At 43.8% G+C, this 25,538-nt stretch overlaps 8 protein-coding genes across 8 annotated transcripts; 5 read left to right on the top strand and 3 right to left on the bottom strand.

The window, feature by feature from the left end:
* Positions 1-406: 406 nt before the first annotated feature.
* Positions 407-2,251, top strand: O0I10_003389 (uncharacterized protein; the record flags this gene model as incomplete). Its single annotated transcript, XM_058483460.1, has 3 exons — positions 407-965; positions 1,045-1,200; positions 1,275-2,251. 3 exons carry the CDS (start codon positions 407-409, stop codon positions 2,249-2,251), a joined length of 1,692 nt encoding a protein of 563 aa, XP_058345659.1.
* A 281-nt stretch (positions 2,252-2,532) lies between these two features.
* On the bottom strand, positions 2,533-3,979 carry O0I10_003388 (uncharacterized protein; the record flags this gene model as incomplete). The annotated part of the gene is made up of 10 exons (XM_058483459.1): positions 2,533-2,660; positions 2,714-2,769; positions 2,840-2,938; positions 2,998-3,111; positions 3,167-3,206; positions 3,270-3,318; positions 3,378-3,448; positions 3,514-3,607; positions 3,675-3,773; positions 3,836-3,979. 10 exons carry the CDS (start codon positions 3,977-3,979, stop codon positions 2,533-2,535), a joined length of 894 nt encoding a protein of 297 aa, XP_058345658.1.
* A 2,171-nt stretch (positions 3,980-6,150) lies between these two features.
* O0I10_003387 (uncharacterized protein) lies at positions 6,151-7,474 on the bottom strand (the record flags this gene model as incomplete). Its single annotated transcript, XM_058483458.1, has 2 exons — positions 6,151-6,812; positions 6,889-7,474. 2 exons carry the CDS (start codon positions 7,472-7,474, stop codon positions 6,151-6,153), a joined length of 1,248 nt encoding a protein of 415 aa, XP_058345657.1.
* Positions 7,475-11,528: 4,054 nt separating this feature from the next.
* O0I10_003386 (uncharacterized protein) lies at positions 11,529-12,017 on the top strand (the record flags this gene model as incomplete). Its single annotated transcript, XM_058483457.1, has 1 exon — positions 11,529-12,017. One exon carries the CDS (start codon positions 11,529-11,531, stop codon positions 12,015-12,017), a length of 489 nt encoding a protein of 162 aa, XP_058345656.1.
* A 7,760-nt stretch (positions 12,018-19,777) lies between these two features.
* O0I10_003385 (uncharacterized protein) lies at positions 19,778-20,077 on the top strand (the record flags this gene model as incomplete). The annotated part of the gene is made up of 1 exon (XM_058483456.1): positions 19,778-20,077. One exon carries the CDS (start codon positions 19,778-19,780, stop codon positions 20,075-20,077), a length of 300 nt encoding a protein of 99 aa, XP_058345655.1.
* A 674-nt stretch (positions 20,078-20,751) lies between these two features.
* On the top strand, positions 20,752-21,636 carry O0I10_003384 (uncharacterized protein; the record flags this gene model as incomplete). The annotated part of the gene is made up of 1 exon (XM_058483455.1): positions 20,752-21,636. One exon carries the CDS (start codon positions 20,752-20,754, stop codon positions 21,634-21,636), a length of 885 nt encoding a protein of 294 aa, XP_058345654.1.
* Positions 21,637-21,986: 350 nt separating this feature from the next.
* Positions 21,987-23,840, bottom strand: O0I10_003383 (uncharacterized protein; the record flags this gene model as incomplete). Its single annotated transcript, XM_058483454.1, has 3 exons — positions 21,987-22,542; positions 22,613-23,123; positions 23,183-23,840. The coding sequence occupies 3 exons, from the start codon at positions 23,838-23,840 to the stop codon at positions 21,987-21,989; spliced, it is 1,725 nt and encodes a 574-aa protein (XP_058345653.1).
* Positions 23,841-24,414: 574 nt separating this feature from the next.
* O0I10_003382 (uncharacterized protein) lies at positions 24,415-25,361 on the top strand (the record flags this gene model as incomplete). Its single annotated transcript, XM_058483453.1, has 5 exons — positions 24,415-24,493; positions 24,562-24,588; positions 24,644-24,914; positions 24,976-25,129; positions 25,200-25,361. The coding sequence occupies 5 exons, from the start codon at positions 24,415-24,417 to the stop codon at positions 25,359-25,361; spliced, it is 693 nt and encodes a 230-aa protein (XP_058345652.1).
* Positions 25,362-25,538: the final 177 nt, after the last annotated feature.

The raw sequence follows: 25,538 nt of genomic DNA, 5'->3' as shown, positions 1-25,538 counted from the left end.
GGCTATAAAAAAAGGTTTGACCCCTTCTCTCTTTCTCTCTCACTCTTTTATGGAACGCGTCACGGTTGTTCTCGACCGGTGCAACTCTTTTGGTGGTGGCGGGGAAGGGATCATGTGCAACTGAAACATTCGCAATGGCCATCCCTCGTGTGCTACTTTTTTCTGCATGACATGTCAATGCTTATTGCCCTTCCCTTTTTTTACACCCCTTCCTCTTTTTCTCTCTCTCTCTCCCTTTGCCACTTGTTTCGTATTTCACAAACAAATACACATACATCAACTTGGTATGTTTGTTGTTGTCTGTGCATCTTGTAGATAAGTTGCTGATCTTCTATTTCTATACACTTTTCTTGTCCCATCATCTTGAATGCTGTGTGACATTGTACAGGTGGTGGTGGCATCAAACATGGAAGAATCCCATCATGCATCATCATCGTCATCATCCAGCCGTGATCAAAGACATCCATCTTCTTCGACATCATATGCATGGAGACATCATCATCATCCCAACAGCGACAGGAACGACCAACCGGGATATGCGCAAGAAGTGAAACATATAACGCAATATGCAAGTCATCAGTCTCATCGAGTCGCCGATTCAACAACAACGCCACTGATGGGTACCTTGCTACCTCCTCGTGGTTTGCCAGGCATGAGAGTCTTTGTTTACCTACCAATCTCTTTTCTTCAACATGGTCGACACTTTAAACTTGCATTCAATCGTACGCTGGTGGATACGCAGTTGACGTATGCTGGCGAGGTAGTCACCCTGACGGCTTACGTCCCATATCGCGAAAGTACACAAGCTCAAAACAATATCGTTCACGTGACTCTTTGCTTGGTTGAAGGGCAAGAGGTGCGTAATCAATGGGATCTTGGCGAATTTACCTATGAGCAGCATCCACCTCTCTTTAGCGAGCCATGGTCTACTCATCCCATTTCTGCTCTTGCTGTAAGCCAAAGAGGTAAATCATCACCATCATCATCATGTTTGAGTGTGTTGTCGTCTTACTTATCACCTATCCCGTGATGTGTATGACATAGGATCATCGGTGTCACATTCATGCAGCAACAACAATAGCGCATCTACAAGTGCGGCCGTGCATGATACTCGAGCAACCAGTGGTGGTGGTGGGGATTCCACAACTTTGGATCCTGGCGCATCTCCGTTACATGCTACAACGACGTACGATGGTAAAGGTGTGCAAATTAGTGATGAATTCTTTCTTGCCCCATGCACTGAATAACGTTGCACACGTATATTTTAATTCTAGGGCCATCTAGTAATAGCATCTTGTCCTTCCGCTCACAGTTCAGGGTCGAGCCCCATCGAGTTGTTGCACCAACAGAGGTCCTACATCAACATCCACAACAACAGCAACCCTCTCGTCAATCAAGCAAAAGAAGCAAAAGAAGACCAGAATCAAACATCAATACGGCATCACAAGGAGAGAGGGAAACATCCATTATCCCACCCGCTGTCCCCTATGAGTTTTATTTGTCGTTGCCATTGACGGTGGGCTTCGAGATGCTTGACGACTTTGAGGACATTTTGAAAAATTGGTCTGAAACAGAGATCAAAGAATCACGTCGAGTCGTTTGGTTTTCGCGAGTGAACAGCGTTGCTGATATAAGACAACAACAAGAGCGACGTATGCGTGATGCCAATAACCATGTTGTGGTATACTGCAAATGTGCGCCAGCGGATATACAATTTCCACTGATCACCAACGAGGTTGGCGACATGCAGGGAAAAGGAGCACTCGTATCATGCATTGCTTGGGAAGGGGAGCACTACGTGACATCAGTAGACGTGATCAAGATTCTTGAAGAAATGCTTAACAAGTCGTTCACCGTGCAATCCAAAAACCGGGTTCGTCGTAATTTGGAAGGGTTCAAGCCTATCACAGCTAGCAAGCACAAACCTGAGACCGTTAGCTTGTTCAAACTTATCATGGGGTTCAATCATCCACGACCTCGCAATATTGAAAAGGACATCAAGGTCTTTTATTGGCGCACACTTCCTGTTGCATTGAACAAGGTGATTGACAAGTACTTTTTGGAATCACTCTCCACCCGCATTGCACCCAAGAATGCATCCAATCACGATCGTCCCTTGTTGAGAACAACGTTATCTTTTCCAACGACATCGCGTGCGAAAACGACTCCTTCCTCCACACGTCATCCTCGTGCATCTTCATCACTTGATGGTAACAAGGATACCAAATCCAAGGACACGCCACCTCAATAATCCCACTGAATACTCATTTTTACATATCACCCCCTTGCTACTTTATAATGTCCCATCCACATTGCTCATTCTTGCTTGATACATCCTGCTTCCCATATCAATAATGATAATTTGCGTAATACATGTTTAATCAATCACACTCATGGGGCCTGATATTATTCTAGTGGTACAATGCTTTCTGTATTCTTGAAATCAGGGTTGGTATTTTGTGAGGGTGAACGTAGATGATGCAGTTGTTGAGGACCACGCACAGACTTTTGTTGAATGTCCATTTCATCATCTTACTGCTTCTTGGTACCATTGCCATTTTCATCCACCACCACCGAGTCAGCTACATCGGCATAAACATCGAATCGGCGCTGGTTGTACAAGGGGAAGTTGCTTCGGATAGTCTCAATCTCGGCGGGATCTAGTTTACCTGCTGGTAAGTCCCTTGATCTCATCTCCCTTTCCATCACTTACCGATATCAGCATAAACAATGGTTTCCTTTTCCTCGCATGTGGCAATCACATCACCTCTATAATAATCATAGGTTGATTTTAATTGGCATTTCATCCATCCATCGATTCATCATTCCATCAGCTTACCTTGGGTTCACAATGGTAGAATGGCCCCAGGCATGATAGCTTGCACTCATGTCACGTGCTGGGGAGCAAGCTGCTACATAGATTTGGTTGTCCACAGCTCTACGTACATACACGTATAAGAAACAATACCACCATTCGCTGAGAAAAGAACACTATACCTAGCACGTTGAAGTAATTCCCAATGCATACCGCCAGTGGTAAGGTTGAAGGCACCAGGGTAAAACATTGCCATAGCACCCTTGCGAGCAGCAACCATAGCCAATTCGGGGAAACTAACATAAGGTTGTTAGCTTACTGGTATTCCCTGTTGTGGTTTCAATGACTAACCGAATATCGTAGCAAATAGCAGCACCAATCTTGCCATACTCTGAATAAAACATGATAAGGATGGATGTACATTTTGATGACAAGATCTTCAAATGACACTTACTGGTATTGACCACCGTCAAAGAATCGCCGGCTGAGAGAGTTTCACTTTCCTATAATCCCATTGTCGGCTCAGCCCACATCCGTATCCTTGGTAGAGCCAAAAGCTTACCTTGAAAGTAATCTTGCCAGGAATATCGATATCAAAGAGATGAACCTTACGATGGGTAGCAATCATCTTGCCTGATGTACATGATCCATTAACACATGTTTCCACAAAATAACCCTCATTTCATAGCCTACTCTACCTGCTGGATCATAAACGGTTAATGTATTGTACAACTTGCCAGTGCTCTCGTCACGTTCAGGAATCGAACCACCAAACAAGTAGATGCCAGCTTCCTATGATGCGTTCTGTTATGAGCTTTTGATAGCAGTTTCATAGTAGGAAGGGGGATCTATCCATTACCTTGGCTACACCTGAGAGCATATCAACTGAAGGGCTGGATGACAAGGACTCTGCATATTCAGGAAAGTAGTTGGTGCCATAGGGAGAGTTGAAGCATTCCTATAAAGTGTCGTGTTAGCAACAACAAATGAGAGGAAGGAACAACGAGACAATGTGCATACAGGGAGAACAACGACATTGGCACCATTCTTGGCAGCTTCAAGGACCTTGTCGCGTGCCTTTGCAAGGTTGGCGGTCTTGTCAGGTGAGCCGAGCAGTTGAATGAGAGCAAGTTTGAACTTTGATGCGGGAGCAAGAACGGACATTGTACGTGGAAAGACTCGATGAGGAGGAGTAGTGGTAGTGGTGGTGGTAGATAGAACGGGACGAAGAAGAGAACGGAGCATGATATACCCCACGCCAATGGAGCACAGCGGGACTTTTTTTCCCACATGGATTAATAATACTTTCGTAGTCGATGATGATATTGTTATTGGTGATGCCATCATGTTCATATGTATGAGCCCTGTTGTACTCTCATCTACCCCATTCAATATATACTAGCTACTTCTTTTTCATCCTTTGCAGCAAATAAAAATGATCAATGCCACTCATCTATGATGAACGGATATGCGGTACAGCCAATGACTGACAACGATGGATAAATCACTCGTTGCCTTTAGAGAAGTTGTAGCTTTTATTACCACAATAAACTAAGATCATGTTTTAAAGTAGTGGGTCACTGAAGTGCTATGCGGATCACGCCATGCATGAAGTGTGGCAGTGCCAACAACGCGCCATTGTTTTCTTGAAGCGGTGCTTTTTAACGGGCGTTGTAAAGTAATGTGTCTGGGCACAAGCCTCGTTCGGTGTTGCTGGGGATTGATAGGTTGTGGAGGCCATCGCCGGTGTAAAATCCGAGAAACGCGTCCTTTGTTTCTGATCGTAGGATATTGCCTCGCCTTTTTCGGTGATAGGCTGGTTCAATGACTTTGGCGAGTTTTACGTGGTGGTGCTTATATGCGAAAAGGAGTGCTAAGGTTGACTTGAAATCCGAAAGGTCCCGAGGGTGGCAGGTAGCACCATGCCTCCCATACAATGTGCAACGTATGCCGAATCGAATTGGTTTGACTGCTGTCATAAACCCAGCGGGCCTATGTCACAGGTTGGTTTGAATCCATAACACATATTCCATTGCACCGTGCTCTTACCTATCCAATCCATGCCCGAGCACAAATAAGTCATCACGTTTTCATCAGCTACTGGCAGTCTTTCCAACGCTCTTGGGATTGTCTTGTTCGTCCGCACGTTCTTAATTTGCTGTTGCTGGCCCAAGTTTGTGTTGCATGTAGCCTATAAATGATAGGTATTATACCTACCACAAAGGGTCCATCAAAGGACACAGCCAAATGCCATAGGCAACAATGAGCACACCAAGTGGTAAAGCAATGATGTGAGCTACATAGATGGATGCATGAGTACCCTCATCTTGTGAATCACATAAAGACTATCCATGAGACTTACCAAAGGCCATTGATGATGATATGAATACAAGTAGAAAGAAAGGATGTATGATAGTGTTTGCGACAACAGCCTTGTTTATATGCGAGTGGGCGTGGGTATTGTTGTCACGATGAGTCGAAATGATAAAGTGATCAAGCATCGTGGAATACCAAGTCAAAATGATGGAAAATCAACAACTGATAAATCCACCTGCGGCTCAAAAGGTGATTTTTGTAGGTGCCATAAGTATGCCCGAGGATCAAATGGTACCATCATCATCGAATTCACACCAATGATATGGCATTGGCTTGTCAAGTGATTGATCTAGGTACCTAAGCTCTTGCTTACATTCTTTGTTTCTCCTTTGGTGTCGAACACGCTAGCTCAATGGATCGTCTACTAGTAGACACACATCAACAATGAAGGATCAACAACAATGACAACCCCCAACATGTAGGTGCGGGGATTTTGCTTGCATATCATCTTCCACTACCAGGATCGCCATTGGTCTTTTCCCCTTTTACCCCCTTAACTTTTCGGTTGAGAAACAAGATACCAGTTTTTCCGGCCTCTTGCATATCTCCACACCCCCACATGCTCATTACAAACCATAATAGGGAGTTGTATGCTGGAACAAAAAAGGCAAGAATATGACATGTGCGTGCTTCCATTTGTGCATTTGCTGATCAAATCAAAAGTTAAGTAGTTTAATTAGGAAAGAGAAAGGTAGTTGTCGGTGCAGAAGGCTTTACATATACAAAAAAAGGAAATCAAAGGTCGGCTGGATACATATTCAAAAGAGAAGGAGTATAGTACAATGGATTGATGATGATGATGTTGCGCAACATATGTATAGGTATGTGTGTGTGTGTATGCGTGTGTTTGTGTGTGGCAATCTTGCTCTCTGGGGATTATAGAAATGTCATAAAAGAAACATGGAAATGGAAAAAAAAGAAACCATATACAAGAAGTGGATCAAAACAGAGAAAGAGACTTAAGGAGAAATGGGTGGTGATGGTGAAGTGGAAAGGGGCATAGGTGATTGTTGTTGTTGTTGGAGTGCCTTCCATAGTGAAGTCGACCGGATATCCAGTCGTTGTGAAGAACATGTGGCAAGCTTAGAGACACAATGATCCTGACAACTACTATTGCTAGCAGCTGGGGTGGCGAGCTCATGACCCCCATTATCATGTTCAGAAGATGAAATAAAAGAAGAGCATGAGCCTGGGGTGGGAGGAAAGAAACCACCAGCCAAGCGTTCATTAGCAGCCTCGCCTGGGGTAGTTGGGGGAGTGAGAGGGAAGATATTTTGAAGCTTGCAAGATGTATTGGTTTCAGCTCTCTCGACCTGGGAGGTCCTGGTAAAGTACTTGCAATGAAGGATACTCTCACGGAGCTCTTCAAGGCTTATACGCCGCTTAGGGTCAATACAAAAGATACGTTTAATGATCCCATTGAGTTCACGCGAGATGGGCAAGACTTTTAAGAGGTAATCACGATCCGCTAAATAGGCACGGAAAGTATCATCATCTAAACAAGCCTGCCGCCATGGATTGCGGCTCGCAGCGAGGTTCACTAGGATCACTCCTAAGCTCCATATGTCGTTGGGTGCTGTTGCATAGCCATTGGATAAATGTACATCATCACCTTGACATTCTAAATACACGTAGAATGGATAGATTAGTGATTGGATGCATTATTATGGGCATGATGATGATGATGGCAATCCTACCTGGTGAAAAATAAAATGTGCTCCCACATCCAAAATCCTTGGCAATCGCTTGTGAAGTGGCAAGACCAAAGTCAGCAATCTTGAGTGTGCGTCCATTGTCAAAGACCAAGATGTTTTCCGGTTTTAGATCACGATGATAAACATGTTGTTGGTGGCAGTATTGTACAGCGTCGATCAATTGTAAAAACACCTGTCGGATTAATGCATGATTGCCGTGATACAAATTCCGTTCCGTGATCGCCGAAAAGAGATCACCTTCTGCACAATGCTCAAGCACCATGTGTACGCATTCATTGTGCTTAATAATACGCTCCAATCGAATAACGTTGGGATGTATCAGCTTGGAATGTAAGATCATTTCGTTACGTTGTAAGGCACGTTGATGATCATCCAGTTGACGTTGTTGTAATGCTTTGATGGCATATCGCTGTTTGGTTTTCAAATCTTGGCCAAGATAAACTTTGCCGTAAGCCCCTACACCCAGGGTCTTTATGATTTGGATCTCGTCATGAACAATAGAGCCAGGCATCAATGTGGTGTGACGATGATGATTGTTACGTTGTTGTTGTTGTTGCTTGTGAATCATGCTGAGCATAAAAAAGACGACGATGTCGTTATTGATGGATGGGGATGGAATGGAGGGGAAGAGAGGAATGGCATACACACGCAATGGAAAAGAAGAAAAAAAGTAAAAAGAGACCAAATGACAGGAACCTTTTATACTTTTTCTAAGACGATATCGTCGTCTCTGTACTTCTATTTTAAGGAATACGAAATGGGGGGAGGGGGAAGAATAAAGGGATGAGGAAGATGTGGAAGGTGTGTACCAATTAAGCAAAAGGGAGGAGCAACACACTCCCTGGTGTGTGTGCTTGCATTTGCTCTTTTGGGGGGTGCGGGTCGAGATTCTCGGGGTCGAGAACCAAGCTCATTCACTATTACCCTTTCATACTCACACACACACGCATACATACACATACACTGGTGGCTATTACCGCCGACAACGCCTATTTTCCCCCCGCTTTTATTCAATGTCACTGGTCCCAATGCAGACATTGGACACGAGAACATGGCGTCTTCATTGCTGAATGTCAAGGTCATAGCAAGCGTTGGAGTCTAGAACGACAAGGATGTTGATAAAACAACTGCTATCTTGGTTCAGCCTATTTGTTTCTTTCTTTTGCCATTCGTCTTACAATGAAAGCATCCGGTGTATGTACGCCATCCTATTGACAGTCGAAACGTTTCATGCTTGCATTGTGCGTATATTGATATTATTACACAACAACAACAAGCAGCAGCAGCGTATCAATGTATCTATGATGGCTCACGTGGTGTCCATGGCAACCGTATTTTAGTCATCCCCCAGCTGTTTTCAACACCGGCGTCGTGCATGGTTGCCATTTGGTACATACAATCACTATATCCATCGACAGAGGATTTTCAATGCAAGTAGGCCTGACACAGCAGTTTCGTGTTTATAGCAAAAAGTTGATACACTCGCATTTCACGTGAAGCCAATCCACCATTGCTATGAAAACAATGCAGCACTCATGCAGCACTATGCGTTAAATGATCAATCATAGAAGAAATAGTCACCCAATCCTACTTTTCTCGGGTTTTCTAGTCGATAAAGATATATCCCCATTTCGCATTATAGCATAGCAAATACTGATGCATCATCAGGTCTGTGCAGTGTAAAATGAATTGCATGGGTACACATATTGGGACAATGAAACGGTTGCACATACACACACACGTACACCACAACATCCTTAAACTTTGTATATCCATCATCATGTGGCGTATTTTTCTACAGCAAAAAAGAAGGTTATGTACTACTCATGCAAAACGAAAGGCGGCGTGTGCTGCGTTAGTGGTAAGAGGCGACGTACACACAACACAAGTTCTGCAACATTCGGCGTTCTCGCCTCATCAATTTTCCCTATTAGTGAATGAGTGGCCTTTGTAGGGTGTTTATCAATGAATGTACATTCGTGGAAACGTAGAAAAGTAGATGTTGCTTTTTTTAACAACAATAAATGGTAAGATAACCCTTTTGAACGGAGCCTTGGCAATATCGATCGTCGCTTTCTGTCGGGTGTGTTTTTTTTGGTGCAACTTTGTAATATACATGATGGGTTATTCTTGGCTTTCGATCAACTCCGTTTCCACACACAAGCGCTATTAGGGAGGAGGTTGTCGATCGAAGATGGCTGCGTGGATATTTCTGGGTTGGATTATCTCTTGGTGTCACTTTTTTTTCGCACCATGTTTTTAGCATTTTCATTTGTCGTGGTTACACGACCTCTAATCGGATGTGAACAGCAACCATATCGTATCTGAGTTATCGGCCTGCATGATATTGAGCGTGGGGGGGGGGAAATCTTATGCAGCGTCGCACATTGTCGCCGCTCAAGTGACAAGCCTAGAGCTAACGGTATTATACAGCTACCATACGATGATAAGGATTCTAGATGGTGGGTATTAACGCACACCATACAAAAGTTACCAGGTCTAGGTGGTGGTCATGTGTCATGGCAACTGTTCTCAAGGTGACCCGATGGCATTTCCATTTTCGGAAAATCGGCTGTGCTTCAAAAAGCATGATGCCACTGCTATTACCATCGGCTTCAATGACAGATACTTTATGTTGCAAGGGGTTTGATAATAAAACGCTCTCATACTTTTGGTCTGGAACATGTACGTCCAAGTTGAATGAATGTCACTGCTACGGGGGATTGGATCGTTTTCATTTGATCTTTTTGCCATCATCACCACCACCACAACAACAAGCACCGCCTTTGCGCGGCAACACGGCCCACCTAAATAACCCACATCATCTTCCCGACATGGTAGTAGCAGCCCGTGCGTCAATCCAAGTGACAGGGTTCAGGATGATTACACCAGATGAAATCGATGGGTCGGATGACTCGTTTTGTGAGAAACACGATCCACCATTGGAACACGCATGCACCATCATCATCACATTTTATTCATGGCAAAGTGCATATGTCAGCTGATATTCATCACCACTCCCCCCATTATCATTTTGAATCCGTGCTTTTTTTCATCGTCCCTGGATTTCGGCATTGTCAAAGAAAGCGAGAGAGAAGGGGGGCCACTTTGAAAATGTTGTTGGTTGTGCTTGGCCACCTCCTTTTTTTCATCTCAGTGTTACACACATGATGTATACTCATCGGCACGGATATATATCATTCCTTGAGCGAGAATAAGAATCGTTACATGACATGATCTATTATCCGTTATACATGTGCACTATGGTTTCTTCACTTTCTACATCCTTCTAAAACTCCTGTGCCCTGAACGAACTATTCAACAACATTTACATCCCTTGTTGCATGATGCATTAGCTGGTCAAGTCATGCGGGGAGCACATCCATGTCTTTTTTTGAATCCTGCTGATTCTGGAAAGTTCATTTGATACAAGCCTTAACATTCATTGTCATTATGCTTTGTTCATTTGTGGGTATACAACATGTACATTGCTCAGGATAAGGCAATCAGTTAGGGTAGCACGAGGGATGTTTGATGTATGCAGGCCGAAATTACTATACCAAGAAGATGCACCATATCACGTGTCCCGGGACATAACAAAGAAAAAGGGGGTAGTGCATTTGCCACTACGTCAGTCATGACAAAAACATGTGCATGGAAACGTCTTTACTACAACGAATCATTCGGGCGATGAAAAATGAAGTTATAATTGGATCGACGCAAATGCGACAATGGATAACGGCTTTATGCTTTAAATAGACCATGGCAGGGGATGAATGAGAATAGGACTAATACTGATAAGGGACAACGAGGTAGATCATTGTGATTGACAAGGGCAGCTTTAGCTATGTATTAACGGTAAAAGGATCTGCCAACATGTAGTATACACGTAGGATGAGGGATGTAGATGCCATGAAGATGAAATTGATGGAGCGTAGCTGTGAAGCAATTCGAGTAGTATACGCCTCATGGCATTAAACAGCTGTAACGCTGCACAACAAGCGAGCCAATTTTCAATCATCATGGTAGTATTATGGACTATGGCTCATTGTAGTATCGAATTGCCATTATATGGACTATGCACGAGCAGCTCGACGGGATGCTTTTTTCTGCAAGATGTTTCTTGTACACGCTGCTATTGTAATTCTACCCTTTGTAGCCAACGCTATTAGCGTACTATGTTCCCTTTTGAGAGTGAACGTCTTCCATAATAGGATGAGAAACCACAGGGATGCAGTGGTGAGCAAAGCCCCGGGTGAATGAGTTTGGTGTGCCATGTTGTCTTGCATGATCAACCGATGCAGGAAGATAATGTAGACTTTGGCACAAATCGGATACAGGCGGCGTATTCAGTGAAACGATCGTTCCCTTTGCTGTGTATTGTAATCATTTCTTTTGATAGGTAACAATGACTTACGGATGCACGGCATCCATTGCATTATCTTATAATAGCATTGAAGATGTGGGGCATACGATCCAAAGTACGTAAAATGCAGCGAGGGTAATAAGTAATAGAGGTCTCGGGGAATGCGAGACAGTGTCAGCAATAGCCAAAACACAATAAAAGAGGAGGATTCAAAGGAAAAAACAAGATAACGTTTTTCTTGAATATCAACAAACAAATGTGGACACCACCAATGCGACAGTATGATCCGAGGTCAGCCTCATGTCCTTCAATTCCACGACCCGATCCTTTGCACACAAGTCAAAAGGCATCGGATATATTCCCACCCGAGGCTCCACCCGATTATTATTACTATGCGCATCGTAGTACGCCAGCTGGATCATCAACAACATCATCGTCGACTGTGGTAGCTGATGAATCCATGACATCTGTGGTGACACACAAGGGGGCTATCAGCAGCACAGGAAGTTATGGAAGCGAACAATCGGAATGGCTACGTCGTCGTCGGCGGTTTAGTTCTCGTAGTCGCTTGATATTTTGTATCATTGGGATGATCGTGTTTCTACTTATAATCACAAGCACGATCGTCTGGATTGGCAACATGTTTATTCTTCCTCAAGTAGAATACACAACCCGCTATTCACAAAACACAGACCACCATCACTCATCTTCAACCTCATCCAATCACTCTACTGCCATGCCATAGTAAAACCCCATCATCCATTCACAATGTAAATACAATTATCCATATCGTCTTATTCAATGCACTGTAATTCGGAACATAAAGATATCAAAGCTTCTAACATCAACATGGCTGGATGACTTGTTTCGACTAAGAGATTGTTGCTGGTGTCCTCATTGCCTTCATCCCCATATCCGATAAACGCGCTACTCTTGTTGCTGCTGTGATGGAAACTTGCAGAAGGAATCTGGGCCTTGTGCCGTGCTGAAATCTATAAGCGAAAACATGCCTGCTTAATTCAATCCTTCTCATGAAAGCATATTGCAAAAAGAACTTACATATCCAGTTGGCCGACAATTTGGGCATTATGGGAAGCTCCAAGATTTCTCGTCACTGCACTTGATTGTAGCCATCCACCATAACCAATCCAAGTCCAATACATTGGTTGAACGAGAGCCATGTGATAGCTTGCTGATATGCTTCCTTCTCCCATCCGGCTGTTGGTCTATCTCATGCTTGGTCGTTTCTATCGCAACTCAACCAGGTGAAGATCCCATGTTTTGCGGCGTATTTGTTAGCTGGTATAGCACCATCCATACGAAGTCGTTGTATTAAAGCAAGTTGCTACACGTAAATAAAGTTGCTTGTATACAATGGCTAGCTGCTGTTCACGTGAAAAGGTTGAACAAGTTGCTGCAAGTAGAGAACGTTGTTGGAGACAATGGAGTGAGGGCCTTGCTAATAGCAATTGCTGCAATGAATGCTGGTATGATTGGTCGTGGTAGAGGATTGTACAAGAGAAGGCGAAGTGTCAAGAGGAAGCTTGTGTGATGAAGTAGAGTGTCCACGCCATGGGCTTGCCATTCAGTCAAAGACAATCGGATCAAGATAGCTGTGGGATCGACATGATGGCTTGAAGCAGGACAATCGTTCGCATGGTGGTAGTTGTATACTTGAATGGGTCAACAGTTGAGAATGGGAGAAAGAAGGGAAGAAGTTGTGGGAGTGGAAGGAGTGGAAATTAATTAGGTGGGACACCTCTTGTATAAATGCATGAACACTGTACGTCAATCCTTGGTATTGAGATTGCCCCTCTCGAACCTGAAACTTTCACACAAGGTGGCATTGGTCATGCTGAGCACGATGTTCTAAAAACGACCTCACGTTTCATTTGAAAATTTGGAATGGGAGGGTGTCGTGTGGGTTTACTATGTAAATCGACAATGGAGGACAGCGCCGATTCATGATTTATCGAAACAATATACATTACCTTGGGATTCCCCATTTCGAACGTGAAACTTTGTCAGAAGGTTCGCTGGAACATGCTGATCACCTTCATTCAATTAAAAAACGCAGGCTTCATTGTGAAGATTTAAAATGCGGGGCTGTCCAAATGGTGGATGACGGGCAATAAAGAGTGAACGGCCCACCGCCCCGAAGTTGCCCACTTCCAACTTGAAAATTGGTCAGGATGGTGCTCTGAGCATGCTGATCCACTTTTTTCAAATAAAAACCTCACGCTTCATTTGAAAATTTGGAAGGAGAGCGTCCAAAAGTTTGAAAGACGGAGACATTCGCAGGGTCTGTCTTTCAAGAATTGACACATTCTCTGTTTGGGCGTAGCTCAGTCAAATCAGCTCGGATCAAGCAACTTGAATGATGGAAATGATGGGCTGGAGCAGGAGAATCTTTCGCATGCAATGGATTTTGCAACAACGCTGATTGTGAGGAAATGGCTGATAGCGTGCAATATATAGACTATTGTGGATAGCCATAAAGTATAATCCATCAATCCTTCCATTCATGCAAGATAGCTGTGTTACACAAACACGTCCCTCTGTATCTTTTGCTCTGCCAGGGTCTAGCTACTCGACAATGAACAAAGACCACATTTCATATAGCATCACGCTTACAAACATAAAGGTGCCTGTATCTCCAAACTTTACAATGAAACGTGGGGTTTTAAATAGAGCAATGGGCTCGGCTTGGCCAACAGCACCTTGTGTGAAAGTTTCGCGTTCAATGTCGCAAACAGCCCAAAAAATATTTTTTGGTCGTCGTCGTCGAAGAGGTTGACCCCCAGATCCAGTTTGGCTGGTAGCGACATTGCGAAATCTGGGATTGGCAAGCTTGATCGTGAAACTGGCACACAAGGTGCAGTTGGCCAAGCCGAGCACATTGCTCTATTCAAAACCCCACGTTTCATTGTAAAGTTCGGAGATACAGGCACCTTTATGTTTGTAAGCGTGATGCTATATGAGAAGTGGTCTTTGTTCATTGCCAAGTAGCTAGACCCAGGAGAGCCAAAGATGCAGAAGGACCTCTTTGGGTAACTCAGCTAAAAAGTCAGGACTTCAGGGACAATGCATGATAGGTACGCAACCCCACTTTTATGTCATACATTGGCAGCTAATAGCCACTTGTGTGCATTCCCAACTTTTGTGCATTCTATTGTAGGTGGACGATGCTCCTGCTCTAGATATTCATTTCCATGATTAAAGTAGGTTGATCCGAGTTGATTTGGTTGAGTTACGCTCACACAAGATTACATCGGTTGAGCTACATCGAGCGTGCTTTATGTCCAGAGTGATGTAATCTCTCTTTGACCGCAGCTCAGTCAAATCAGCTCGGATCAACCTACTTTAATCATGGAAATGAATGTCTGGAGCAGGGGCATCGTTCCCATGCAGTGGATCTCGCAACAAGGAAGATTGGATAAAAGTGGCCGTTAGCTAGCAATACATGCCTGTTCCTAGATGATCCATAAAGTAATTATACATTGACCCTTCCATTCATGCAAACGTAGCTGTGTTACACAACACGACCCTCTGCATCTTTTGATCTGCCAGGGTCCACCTACTTGACAATGAACAAAGACCACTCTTCATATAGCATCACGCTTACAAACATAAAGGTGCCTGTATCTCCAAACTTTACAATGAAACGTGGGGGTTTTTATTAGCGCAATGGGCTCGGCTTGGCCAACAGCACCTTGTGTGAAAGTTTCGCGTTCAATGTCGCAAACAGCCCAAAAAATATTTTTGGTCGTCGTCGTCGAAGAGGTTGACCCCCAGATCCAGTTTGGCTGGTAGCGACATTGCGAAATCTGGGATTGCCCACGATGAACTTCATACTTTGACACAAGATTCCTTTGACCCCGACGAGCACGTTGATCTATTAAAGAGCCCACGTTTGATTGTAAAGTTTGGAGATACAGGTAACTTTATGTTTTGCATAGCTGTAAGCGTGGTGGAGTTGCTTTCTCCTAGTGGATGGTGTCGGCTGCATTAACGGAAAGATGAAGAGCTGAGTGAAATGGCACGCGGTGGTTACACAAACACGTCCTTGAGAGGTTGCTGCACAAATGCATGATGATGATGATGATGATTGCCTTTTGTGAAGGTACGTAACTAAACGACATCCAATAATGAAGGTGTGTCAACGTATGCATCGCATCTGCATGTAGAAGAAAGTCGAGCTGCATAAACCAATTTGCATATGTAAAAAGATACATATACATATTGAATGGGCCACTCATCCTGAAACTCAATGAAGGGATCTCTTCACTTTTTCTCTTCTCAAGCCCATCCCACTTCCCACTCCTCCTTATTGTATCACAAAAGCCATGTACTTCTTGCATGACTGATAACCGGACCACCTTTATTGTTCCATCTTCGAAGCAATAGTACAATAGTAGCACGATACTCTTCTAAATTTTCAATCAATGATGGTCAATGGCTGGATGATATGGCAAATCACCGTGTTTGGCATCCGTATGCAGCATTTACAGTATTCTTATTATGCATTGAAAATGGGATGATGCGATATGGAGGAGGAGGTATTCAACATGCTGATGGCAATGTAACGGGGATGGCTTCAATGGTAGGATGAGATAAGGGAAGAAGAAAACCACACACTTGACAATAATGAGACTACAACAACGGGCTACACAAAGAGCAGCACCCGCCTTGAAAGGGAAAAGCCATTGATATCGTGGGTATTCCTCGGCATGTACACATCTCCAACGTTCCTTGCTCGGTATATAATTTCCCATCTTACAATTGAGAACGCCACCGTGCCCTATAAAAACAAGATTAGGTACCGGGGCTAGGACTTCAGCCGTCATAATTAAAGCTTACCGATCCAATCCATATAGGTAATTTAGATATCCTTCTTTGCGTCCTGGAATGGTAAGGGTGCCAATTTTTCAAGTCTGCAAGCATTCGTTCTTAGGTTCTTGCTCTCTTGTTGTCGTACAACGTGCGGTGATGCTGTGTTGGACTTCCATTCGCAAGCCGAGGTTTCTGTCTTGTGAGTGGACACGATCATATAGACTATCCGGCCAATGACGCTGTGTGTGGCATACATTTTCCCTTCTCCAAACATGTCTTCATTCTGTTGTCTCACTCCCTTTGACTCACTGCTGCTTTTCTCTCCGCTAGTAACGCAATAAAAAAGATAAGTAAATGGATCCACTTCAAATGATGATTCAAAAACTCACATTTTGAATATGCATTTCTTGCCGCGAAAAATCATCCATCCGCTGTTATGCGCACGACAATCACATCCCGGTACTTTCCCCGCCTCGCGCTTTTCCACACTTTCAGACATGCACATGCTGTTGAACAACCGGTGACCCACCGTAACGAGACGTCCATTCATGAGCTGCATCGACTATACCAGAAAGTGTTAGTCAGAAGTAAACTTAGCATGAATGAAGCAAAATGATGGTTATTATTTACCGTAGCATCCAGTATAAGATGTCATCTTCAAGAGGCCATTGCTCCAACGGGCATATTGCCAAGGGGTCAAATGATCGATATCTTCATTTTGCTCTCCTCGGATCTTGTTGATGAATTGCTGATCTGGCTGGTAATCTCAACCATGGTGCTACTCAGTGCAATAAGATTAGCATTAAGAAACACGAATCTTGCTTACGCTTACCAAGGAATGATGTATAGCGAACCTTGCAACAGCAGTCCTTAGCAGTTCCAAAAAGTCCATCGCCACCGTTGTCGTTGTCCCCAGCATCGTCGCCATCCCGCAGAGCTCCTTGTTCACCTTGTCTCCCTCCTTTGAGCCCCTGATGTCTCACTTCCTCTTGTTCAACAGTGGATTCTCATCGCTATTGCCACTCTGCTCAACATTGTTGTGATCTAGAGCCCTTCCAGTGGTCGTAGGGTCATTCCAGGTGACGAGTTCCCGCATGTACTTATGTCACCTACAAAGAAGTCTCAATTTTCTCATCAGTCCAGGCATCCTTTTAATATGTAAGTGATAGTTATACCTACCCCAAAGGGGCCATGAAGGAACACAGTATAAAGCAATGAAGCGAGCTACATAGATGAATGCATGAGTATCCTCATTTTGGGGATCACATAAAGAATATCCTTGAGACTTACCAAAGGCCATTGATGATGATATGAATACAAGTAGAAACAAAGGGCGTATGATAGTGTTGGTGCAAAGAGCCTTGATTATATATGGGTGGGCGTGGGTATTGTTGTCATGATTGATTGAACTGATGAAGTGGTCCAGCATCTTGGAGTAACGAGTCGACGTGATGGAAAATCACGGCTGATAAATCCACCTGCCTCTTGAAAGATGATCTTTGTAGGAGACATAAGTATGTTCAGGGCTGAGAATCTTGAGTAACTGCTCAACGCCGCGAGACAAGTTGCTGTCAGCCTCATCACGGTTGTTGGCGCAACGCTTCAATGTCGAATGCAACTAGAGTCCATTGTTGCCACTTGGTGTGCTCCCAGAAATCTATAAGCTCGTTCATAAATCTCATGCTCTAACTCGACTTCTGTATGTAACGCGTTACTTGAATTAAAGAGGTCATCGTGTGCTTGACCATCAATGGTTTTGAGAATGTTGTGTTGTCGTGAGGAACCTCCGGATCTGCGTTATGCCAAAAGAAACCTTTTCGTGAAGAGAAGTGGTCAAGCTGCATGATCGCCTTGCTGCGTATACCCCTTTACTTATACCCCGACGACAAGCGCGTGCATTGAAATGCTGTGGTCTTCAAGGGAAACCACATCTGATAACTCCCCTACCAAACATACAAGAACGTAATGTAGGTATATAGGCTCATTGTCATTAGCTAGAGGTTCATTGTCATTATCTATAAATCCATTGTCATTAGCTTTTCCATAATTGGATACCGTTTACCTATTTCCATGACAACCATGATCCATTTAAGCCTCAACCTGCTGGCAACGACGCTTGTGTATAACCACTACGTGTCATTTCAATCAGTTCTTCATCTTGCATACATTATCCATTAGGAAGAAAAAGTCCATCACGCTTACAGCATAGGTAAAACATAAGGGCACCTGATTCCCAAGACTTTACAATCAAGCGTTGGGTCTTTATTTAAATCAAAGTTGCTCTGCATGCCTGAAGGAACCCTCTGTGCAAGTATCTTTTGTGAAAGTCCATGAAGCGTGGGACGTAAAGCTACCATGCATATCGCAAGGAGGTCCCCAGGATGGCTTTTTGGGTGAAGGCAGAGAGTGACCATCGACGTATCTCAAACGTCAGGCCTGTGAATTTGTCAATACATAGATGCTTTCGGATGTGCGGATCATTTCTGGAATATCAACCAAGTCATGTTTGACTTTGCAATCTTTAGGATGGTACGAGCTATATTCTTTTTGGCGCTCGTGCTGGTCGTGATCGGTATACGATATGACCATAATCAAGTGGGGTCTTTTTATTTATCAATGACGTCGAGCATACTCAAGAAGAAGGGGTGTTTGGGGCTGCCTTGGTTAGGAAAAACTAATGCTTGGGACCTAGCATTAAGGCGATGATTGCCGTTGTCGTTGTCGTTGTTGTTGGATCATTATGATGAAAAATGACGCCTTCTTTTGCTATGCGTGAGAACGATTCGTTTTATTGAGTCTATCACGATGATTGAGATGATGATGTGTAGTGATTGAGTGGAATCAATGTGATCACAGCGGAAGATCTGAATTTGGGGATTTCAGCTGGATGCCACTTTATCACTTCCCATAAGGCCTATAGTGGTGGTAGAAAGCATTTACGCGTGTGATGCGCTATGTTTGCCAACGGCTTTCAACTTTTCTTTCTGAAATGAGCACGTAAAAACATCCTTGAACAACATGGTGTCTCATTTGAGCACAGCAAGTAATTCGTGATAGCAGATGGATGGCGTTGTTTGAGGATGATGATGGATATTGCCACCTTGTTTATCTCAAATCATGAGTCATGCAACGACAACCTATCATGCCAAGACTCTTTGTGGAGGCGCCCATCAATCAATCAGCCCCATCAAGGTCCCCAACAAACATTTTATCATTCTTTGTTTGTGGTCATCGAAATACTCACGCCCCACCATACACATAAAAGATGTTGTCGCCATCATCTTACTCGAAGGCATCTCTTTCATCTATCATACGTATCACTATTTCATTGCTGACACCTGCAAAGCCGAAGTTGTTCACTCCTTGCGAACCTATGTGATGATCTTTTACGTTTCATTGTTACCCTGCTTCCATTGTCAATATTGTCATTTGGCTATTCTATCAAGGTAAAATCTTATCTCTTGCTTGATGATGCGCATCCTCACGTTCCCTTTGATGTAGCTCCCTCCTAAGACACATATGCAAAGCTGGATTAGGTGGCCGATCACAGCCAGCATGGGGTTGATGTATGGGTTGTTCTACAACTAGAGACAAGGCATCGCCTTCAAGGTATTAATGTTTTATGAAAGAGTGCTCTTGTGATTGTGAGATATTAATAAGATAGTTCTGAAGATGCATAGGCAATTCAAATCCGAAGGCTTCCGCGTACACGGCTTGAGCGACCAGGAAATCAAGGAGATTCTGACGCAAATTGCTCCGGCATCGGTGATCACTCGCTGTGCGGGCCACCGACAAGGCTCCCGGTTACCATTCACAGCCTACATTTCCGTGAAGGAGCGACGACATGAATACCGCTACGTGCACTTTGCCACGAAGAGCGAAGCTGCTACATTCTTCGACATGCATGCGTCCGGCTCCCTCATGTCCAAGTGCGAGCTCCCCTCCAAGATGGCATCAGAGTGGAATATGTAAGTTATATTATCAATATCTATTCACACAAGAGATACATTAAACAGACGCGTCTTCCCTTGTAGGTCATCGCGTTGGTGCAACGCACATTGGCAAACAGATCGTTTTGCCGCTGGGCGCGACATTGTCGGCTCAAACGTCGCAAGTAAAGTATCGCGGGGAAAAATTGGGAGAGAATACTAGCTTACAGTGAACTTGGCATAGTGACGGAGAAGTCGACCGCTTGGTTGAGGATCTGAGAAATGCTCGTACCTCACTCTCAAGCAACATCAGAAGCACGCAACGAGACCTTGAGAAGTTGCAAGATGCTTACAATAGCATCGACGCTCTGTTGCGAGAGTACGAGGAATGAAAATGGTATGTGGAATGTAGCTTCTATCTTCGATCGTCCTCTAATGAAGTAATTGCTGTTGCACTCAGTAGCGTTGTCAGCAAGAATTCATCAAGATCCATGGAGAGCAAAATCAAGACCACGATCATTTGGCTCGTTTGGCAATAAACCCTTCCAATAAATATTTAGCTTGATTTAATAGTATATCATCATGTTGAATTCATAAGCGTACAATGAGAGTGTGTGGGGTGGGCATTCATCATCTACATGGCTGACTTTCTATATTGGGATGATCATCAGCAGCAGGCTTCTTGTCAGCTCCTTTCTCTTCCTCTTTCCTTTGCAAATGGCTCCAGCTTCTTCCCTTCTTTCAGACGATGCCGATCTCTATGAAATATTGACGCTCCATCGTGAATCAGCAACCGCATCCGACATCAAGTCGCAGTATCGTAAACTTGCATTGAAGTACCACCCTGACAAACAACGACCATCTGCGACCGATGAAGATAAGCAAGCTGCGACATTACAATTTCAACGCATTGGACTTGCCTATAGCATTTTGAGCGATCCAGCCAAGAAATCACTGTATGACAAAACGGGCACGATATCGAGCGACGATGGATTAGCAGGCGACAAGAGCTGGACCGATTACTTTAAGGAGCTATGGACGGGTGTTGTGAATGCTGAAACGATTGAACAATTTGCGTCTCGATATCGAGGATCTGATGAGGAAGAACGTGATGTGTTGCGCTATTATCAACAATGCAACGGCAATATGGATCGTATTCTCTCCCATGTCGAGTGCAGTGAGCTGACGGATGGCGAACGGCTGGCCGAAATCATTCAAAAAGCCATTGATCGTGGTGATGCAACAACCCTCAAAGAATTCAAGAGCACAACAACAGCAAAAGCCCATCGTGCACGTGCTAAACAACATCAACGACAACTCAAGGAATGGGAACGTCGACAAAAGAAGGAAAAGAAAGAGGAGGGGGATCAATCACTATTGGCATTGATTCAGGCACGCAACAAGGAACGAGCGGCTAAACTTGACGCATTGGCAGACAACATTGCAGCGAGAGCAGCTGAAGCTTCATCTTCTTCTTCAACCAACAAAGGCGGCAAAAAGAGAACCAAACGTCAAGCTGAAGCTGAAGAGGGACCTTCAGAGGAGGAATTCCAAAAGATCCAAGAACGATTGATGGAGAATAAGAGACGCAAAGCCAAATAGTACCAGCATTAGCAAGCATTTTATTGTATTCTTTCATTTGTATCACATTTCATTCGACAACGCACAGGACACATTCTTGTGCAACGTACATACATAGTTCTATTCCAACGTCGTGATAAATAAACATTACTACTATATCAACAATGAATATCGACGTGCATTATGGATACGGATCAATGCCATGGTAACATTTGCAGATAGGATCATTTACTCATGCCAATACTGTAGAACATAAAGGAAATAAAGCACATCATACCAAATAGTATTCTAATGACGGGTTTATCTTTGGGGTACTACACATATAAGAGCTCTTGTGCGTATACAACGATAATGGTCTTGGTCACCATCCTTCATGTTGCCCCATTTCCATATATTTTCTTTAGCTCTTCAATTCTTGCTGCGGTAAGGTCATCTTCGTCGATATTATTACGGCCTTTAGTATTGATTTTCAATTCTTCAAGAGAACGACAATGCTTGAGTATTGCCGAAATCGCATGGTTTGTTACTGGTATAGCGCTTCCATAGTAATACGACCATGTATACGATGTACTCTCGACAATATGCAAGATGCGCAATTGTGGACAACGAGAGACAAGAGCAGCAATGGCTTTGTCGAATGTTGGGTTCCGGGTATCTGTAAACTGTGTACGTCTTTGGCAATAGCCTTCAGTATATAGGTATAGCTCGCGTAGCTGTGGCATCCCATAGCGAGCCAATAGAAAAAGAAAGCGAGTATCAATCACGTTTCTATCAATATGGAGGTAGAGAGTTGACAATGTCTTATGGTGCTTCTTGATCACTGGTGCAACGTCTGAAGTAGAGATCGAGATTCTAGAATCGGTAATAAAAGAAAATACGAATCGCTCAAGGCCTTTCGTTTCCGAGCCAGCGAGTTGATCTTGTTGTCTACGTATGAACCAAGTGACCATGACCATTAGTCAAGAACCAGGTGTTGTTGGATGTTATTGTTACTCACGTATTTTCTACACTGCTTGGTATTTTGGTTCCGGAATGCCTCACTACCAAATCTTTCAAGCGAGGACAGTGCTCAACAGCGGCACGTATAACTTTACCATGATTGATGTGATCATATGCATATACGCTGAGTCTTTCAAGATGGGGGCATCTCTTTATGAACTTGTGGAACAGCTTTGGAGGAGGTTGGGGCCCAAATCCACAGTGGCTACGACCCATGTGGAGATCAAGAGAAGTAAGCATGTAAACATCATATGGGATCTCCAATAACGGCGGATCTTCAGGTTTGAGTGGGAGCACAAAGGTCAATTGCCTGTCGTTCTCCCTTTTCCCCGCTTGGTGTGAAAAGTGTCTTAGTCGAGGACACTGCGCTACGATATCAAGCAGTACACGTGATGGGTTGCCGAGGGGAACATCCTTGAAAGTTATACGCTCCACAGCCGAGGTAGATGATTTTGCGGCTTTCACAATCAAGCCAATGTGTTCCTCTGTCAGCAGCATATCCTCAAAATCTAAAGAATGAAATGAGATGTAAATGACATGCGTTTTAGCGGTAAATCAAACGACATACGCATTTCCTTGATGTTACGTGCACCACTAGCAACGAGAAACTTGAGCATAGAAGTGAATAAAACATCATTGGTAGTGCCACGCATATGAAAGCGGTCATCCTTGCCACCCAAAAGTGAATCCACTGTTGCACGATCAATGACACCATCTAGTGAATCCCAAAACTCGGGCCATTGTAGCATAAAGTTGCCCCATGCTTGACAAACGCCTGTGCATTGGATAAGGTCATCAGGTGCCAATTGGTCGAAAATGATGCATACGACATCATATGCAAACAAAGAAACAAAAGATCCAAGTTGCATGTTGAGTTTTTTAAGACCAAGGCGAAGCTCTTCATAACGTGGATTGGTTGTTGGAACGTGTATCAGCGAATCTGCATACATGACTCGTGCAGCTGAAAGGCGGCCTTGTTTTTCGTATAATTGCCCTGCCAACAAGTATCCATCCGGTTCTTTTGGTTCCAGCAATATCATGTTTAAGGCTACCATTTCAGTCCTATCGTTATTGCCCTCTTTTGATGTCTGGTGCAGGGGTGCTTCAGGTTGCTGTTGCTGTTGTTGTTTGGCAGCCTTGCCATTGTTGTTGGGGAGTAGTCGTGGTAGCCGGCTTGAAGTGGTGAAGGGAGCTTTGAAGGAAGAAAAGACTTGGGATGTGACCATGGATATGATTATTGGGGAAATGAAAGAAACAAAGAAAGCAAATGGATTTATAATTGTGGATACACGTTTGCTGGCGTTGGTTGTGTATGACAACAATGGGCACATGAGCCCGATTGTTGCTGAGCAACATTTCCAATTGTGGGGCTTACTGCTACGCTCTTATGAAGCTGCTTTCGAGTATATAGTATCCTCTTTTCTAGTGGCCTTTTCAAAGATGATGTGATGGGGATAGGGGGAAACATGCTTTTCACTGTATCCTTTCTGAAAATAGCAGAGCGGATGCTGTATGATGATACAGCAATCGACCAGTAGCATGGCACAGTATTCTCATATTCGATCATGTGCATAGACAAAGGTGATTTTATTGCTGTGCTTATCATGAACAGCACACGTGTGATGGCGTCGATATGTACTACATACGCGAATGCTTGGTATACGATGATCCACTCATTAACGGCATTGACGACTAGCGCGTCTTGTGAGTGGTCTCACTAGGCTCCACCTGGAGTCCAAAATTATTCTTGTCGCCTTCTTCCTTTCCACCCACTCACATTCACAAAGACACACAAACACTATGACCGATAACGCACTCGTCGCCGTATCCTCTTCTACATCTGCTCTTCGATCCGATTCCGATGTCGATGCCTTGCCTTGTAAGCTAAATTCGTTCGCTGTTAAACAACCCATGAACGACAACGACTCATCTCTCAACTTGGAATAGACGTCGATCGCGAAGTTGATGATCCAGGTAGCCTTTATTCTTCGAATATAGATATCTCCAATGCCTAACGTATTGTATGCAGAATTGAAAGCAGCCGTTGATCGACTTCTTGATCAAGAAATGCGACGTATGCGACGGAGAGACGATCGGTGTCCATTGCCAACGCAAGTCGAGTTGTTCCAAGATAACGCCACACTCAAAGAAGAATGGGATCGAGCCAAACAAAAGCAACCGTTGAACGTCCTGGATACCGAGCGTTATGAGCTTAAGGGCCCTGCCAACGATGATGACATTGAAGGCTGGCAAAAGGCTGTCGATAACACAAAATCTCAATTGGAATCACAGGCTGGCAGGTAAGTTATCGAAAAAGGGGATACAGGCGATACGTATGCTTATGTCGATGATGTTGGATAGTATGTTCAATCTGGAGCTGTTGCAAAAATATGGTGCCAATGCATGGCGTGTCCACAACTATCAACTTGAATCACAACTCAAAATGCTGCAAAAGGAAACTGAGGAGTATCGTGAAAAGATTCGGGAGATCAGTCGCGAACGTAAAAATGAGCAGGTGAGCAATGCATTGATGATTTGCCCAGGATGGATGGATGGTGGTATCTTACACACGATACGTTGAATAGACACAAGCAGGTGGATCACTTCGCTCTTTGGAAAACAAGTGGTCGGATCTTATTACACAAAACTTACAGGTGGAGATTGCGTGTGCGTCATTGGAACAAGAGGTGGAGGAACTTCAACGATACAAGGAAATGCTCGAGGCAAAAAAGAAACGTGCGGAATAAAGGAATGGTTTATTGTTTGAGCTGATACACATGGATGCTATTGTGGATGGGTGAATGGATACAATGGACTAGCTTGCAGCACGTGATTTCATTTTACAGAATATGGATCCTCGTTGACATTAGCAAATAGAGTTTAACTCCCTCCAAATAAAAAAAGCCATTGAAAAGACGTAAAAG

Source organism: Lichtheimia ornata (assembly GCF_029851405.1).
Source record: "Lichtheimia ornata isolate CBS 291.66 chromosome Unknown scaffold00011, whole genome shotgun sequence".
In the NCBI taxonomy this organism is placed as follows: Eukaryota; Fungi; Mucoromycota; class Mucoromycetes; order Mucorales; family Lichtheimiaceae; genus Lichtheimia; species Lichtheimia ornata.
Note: the sequence above shows the minus strand (reverse complement) of the source record. Positions and strands in the feature narration are given on the sequence as shown.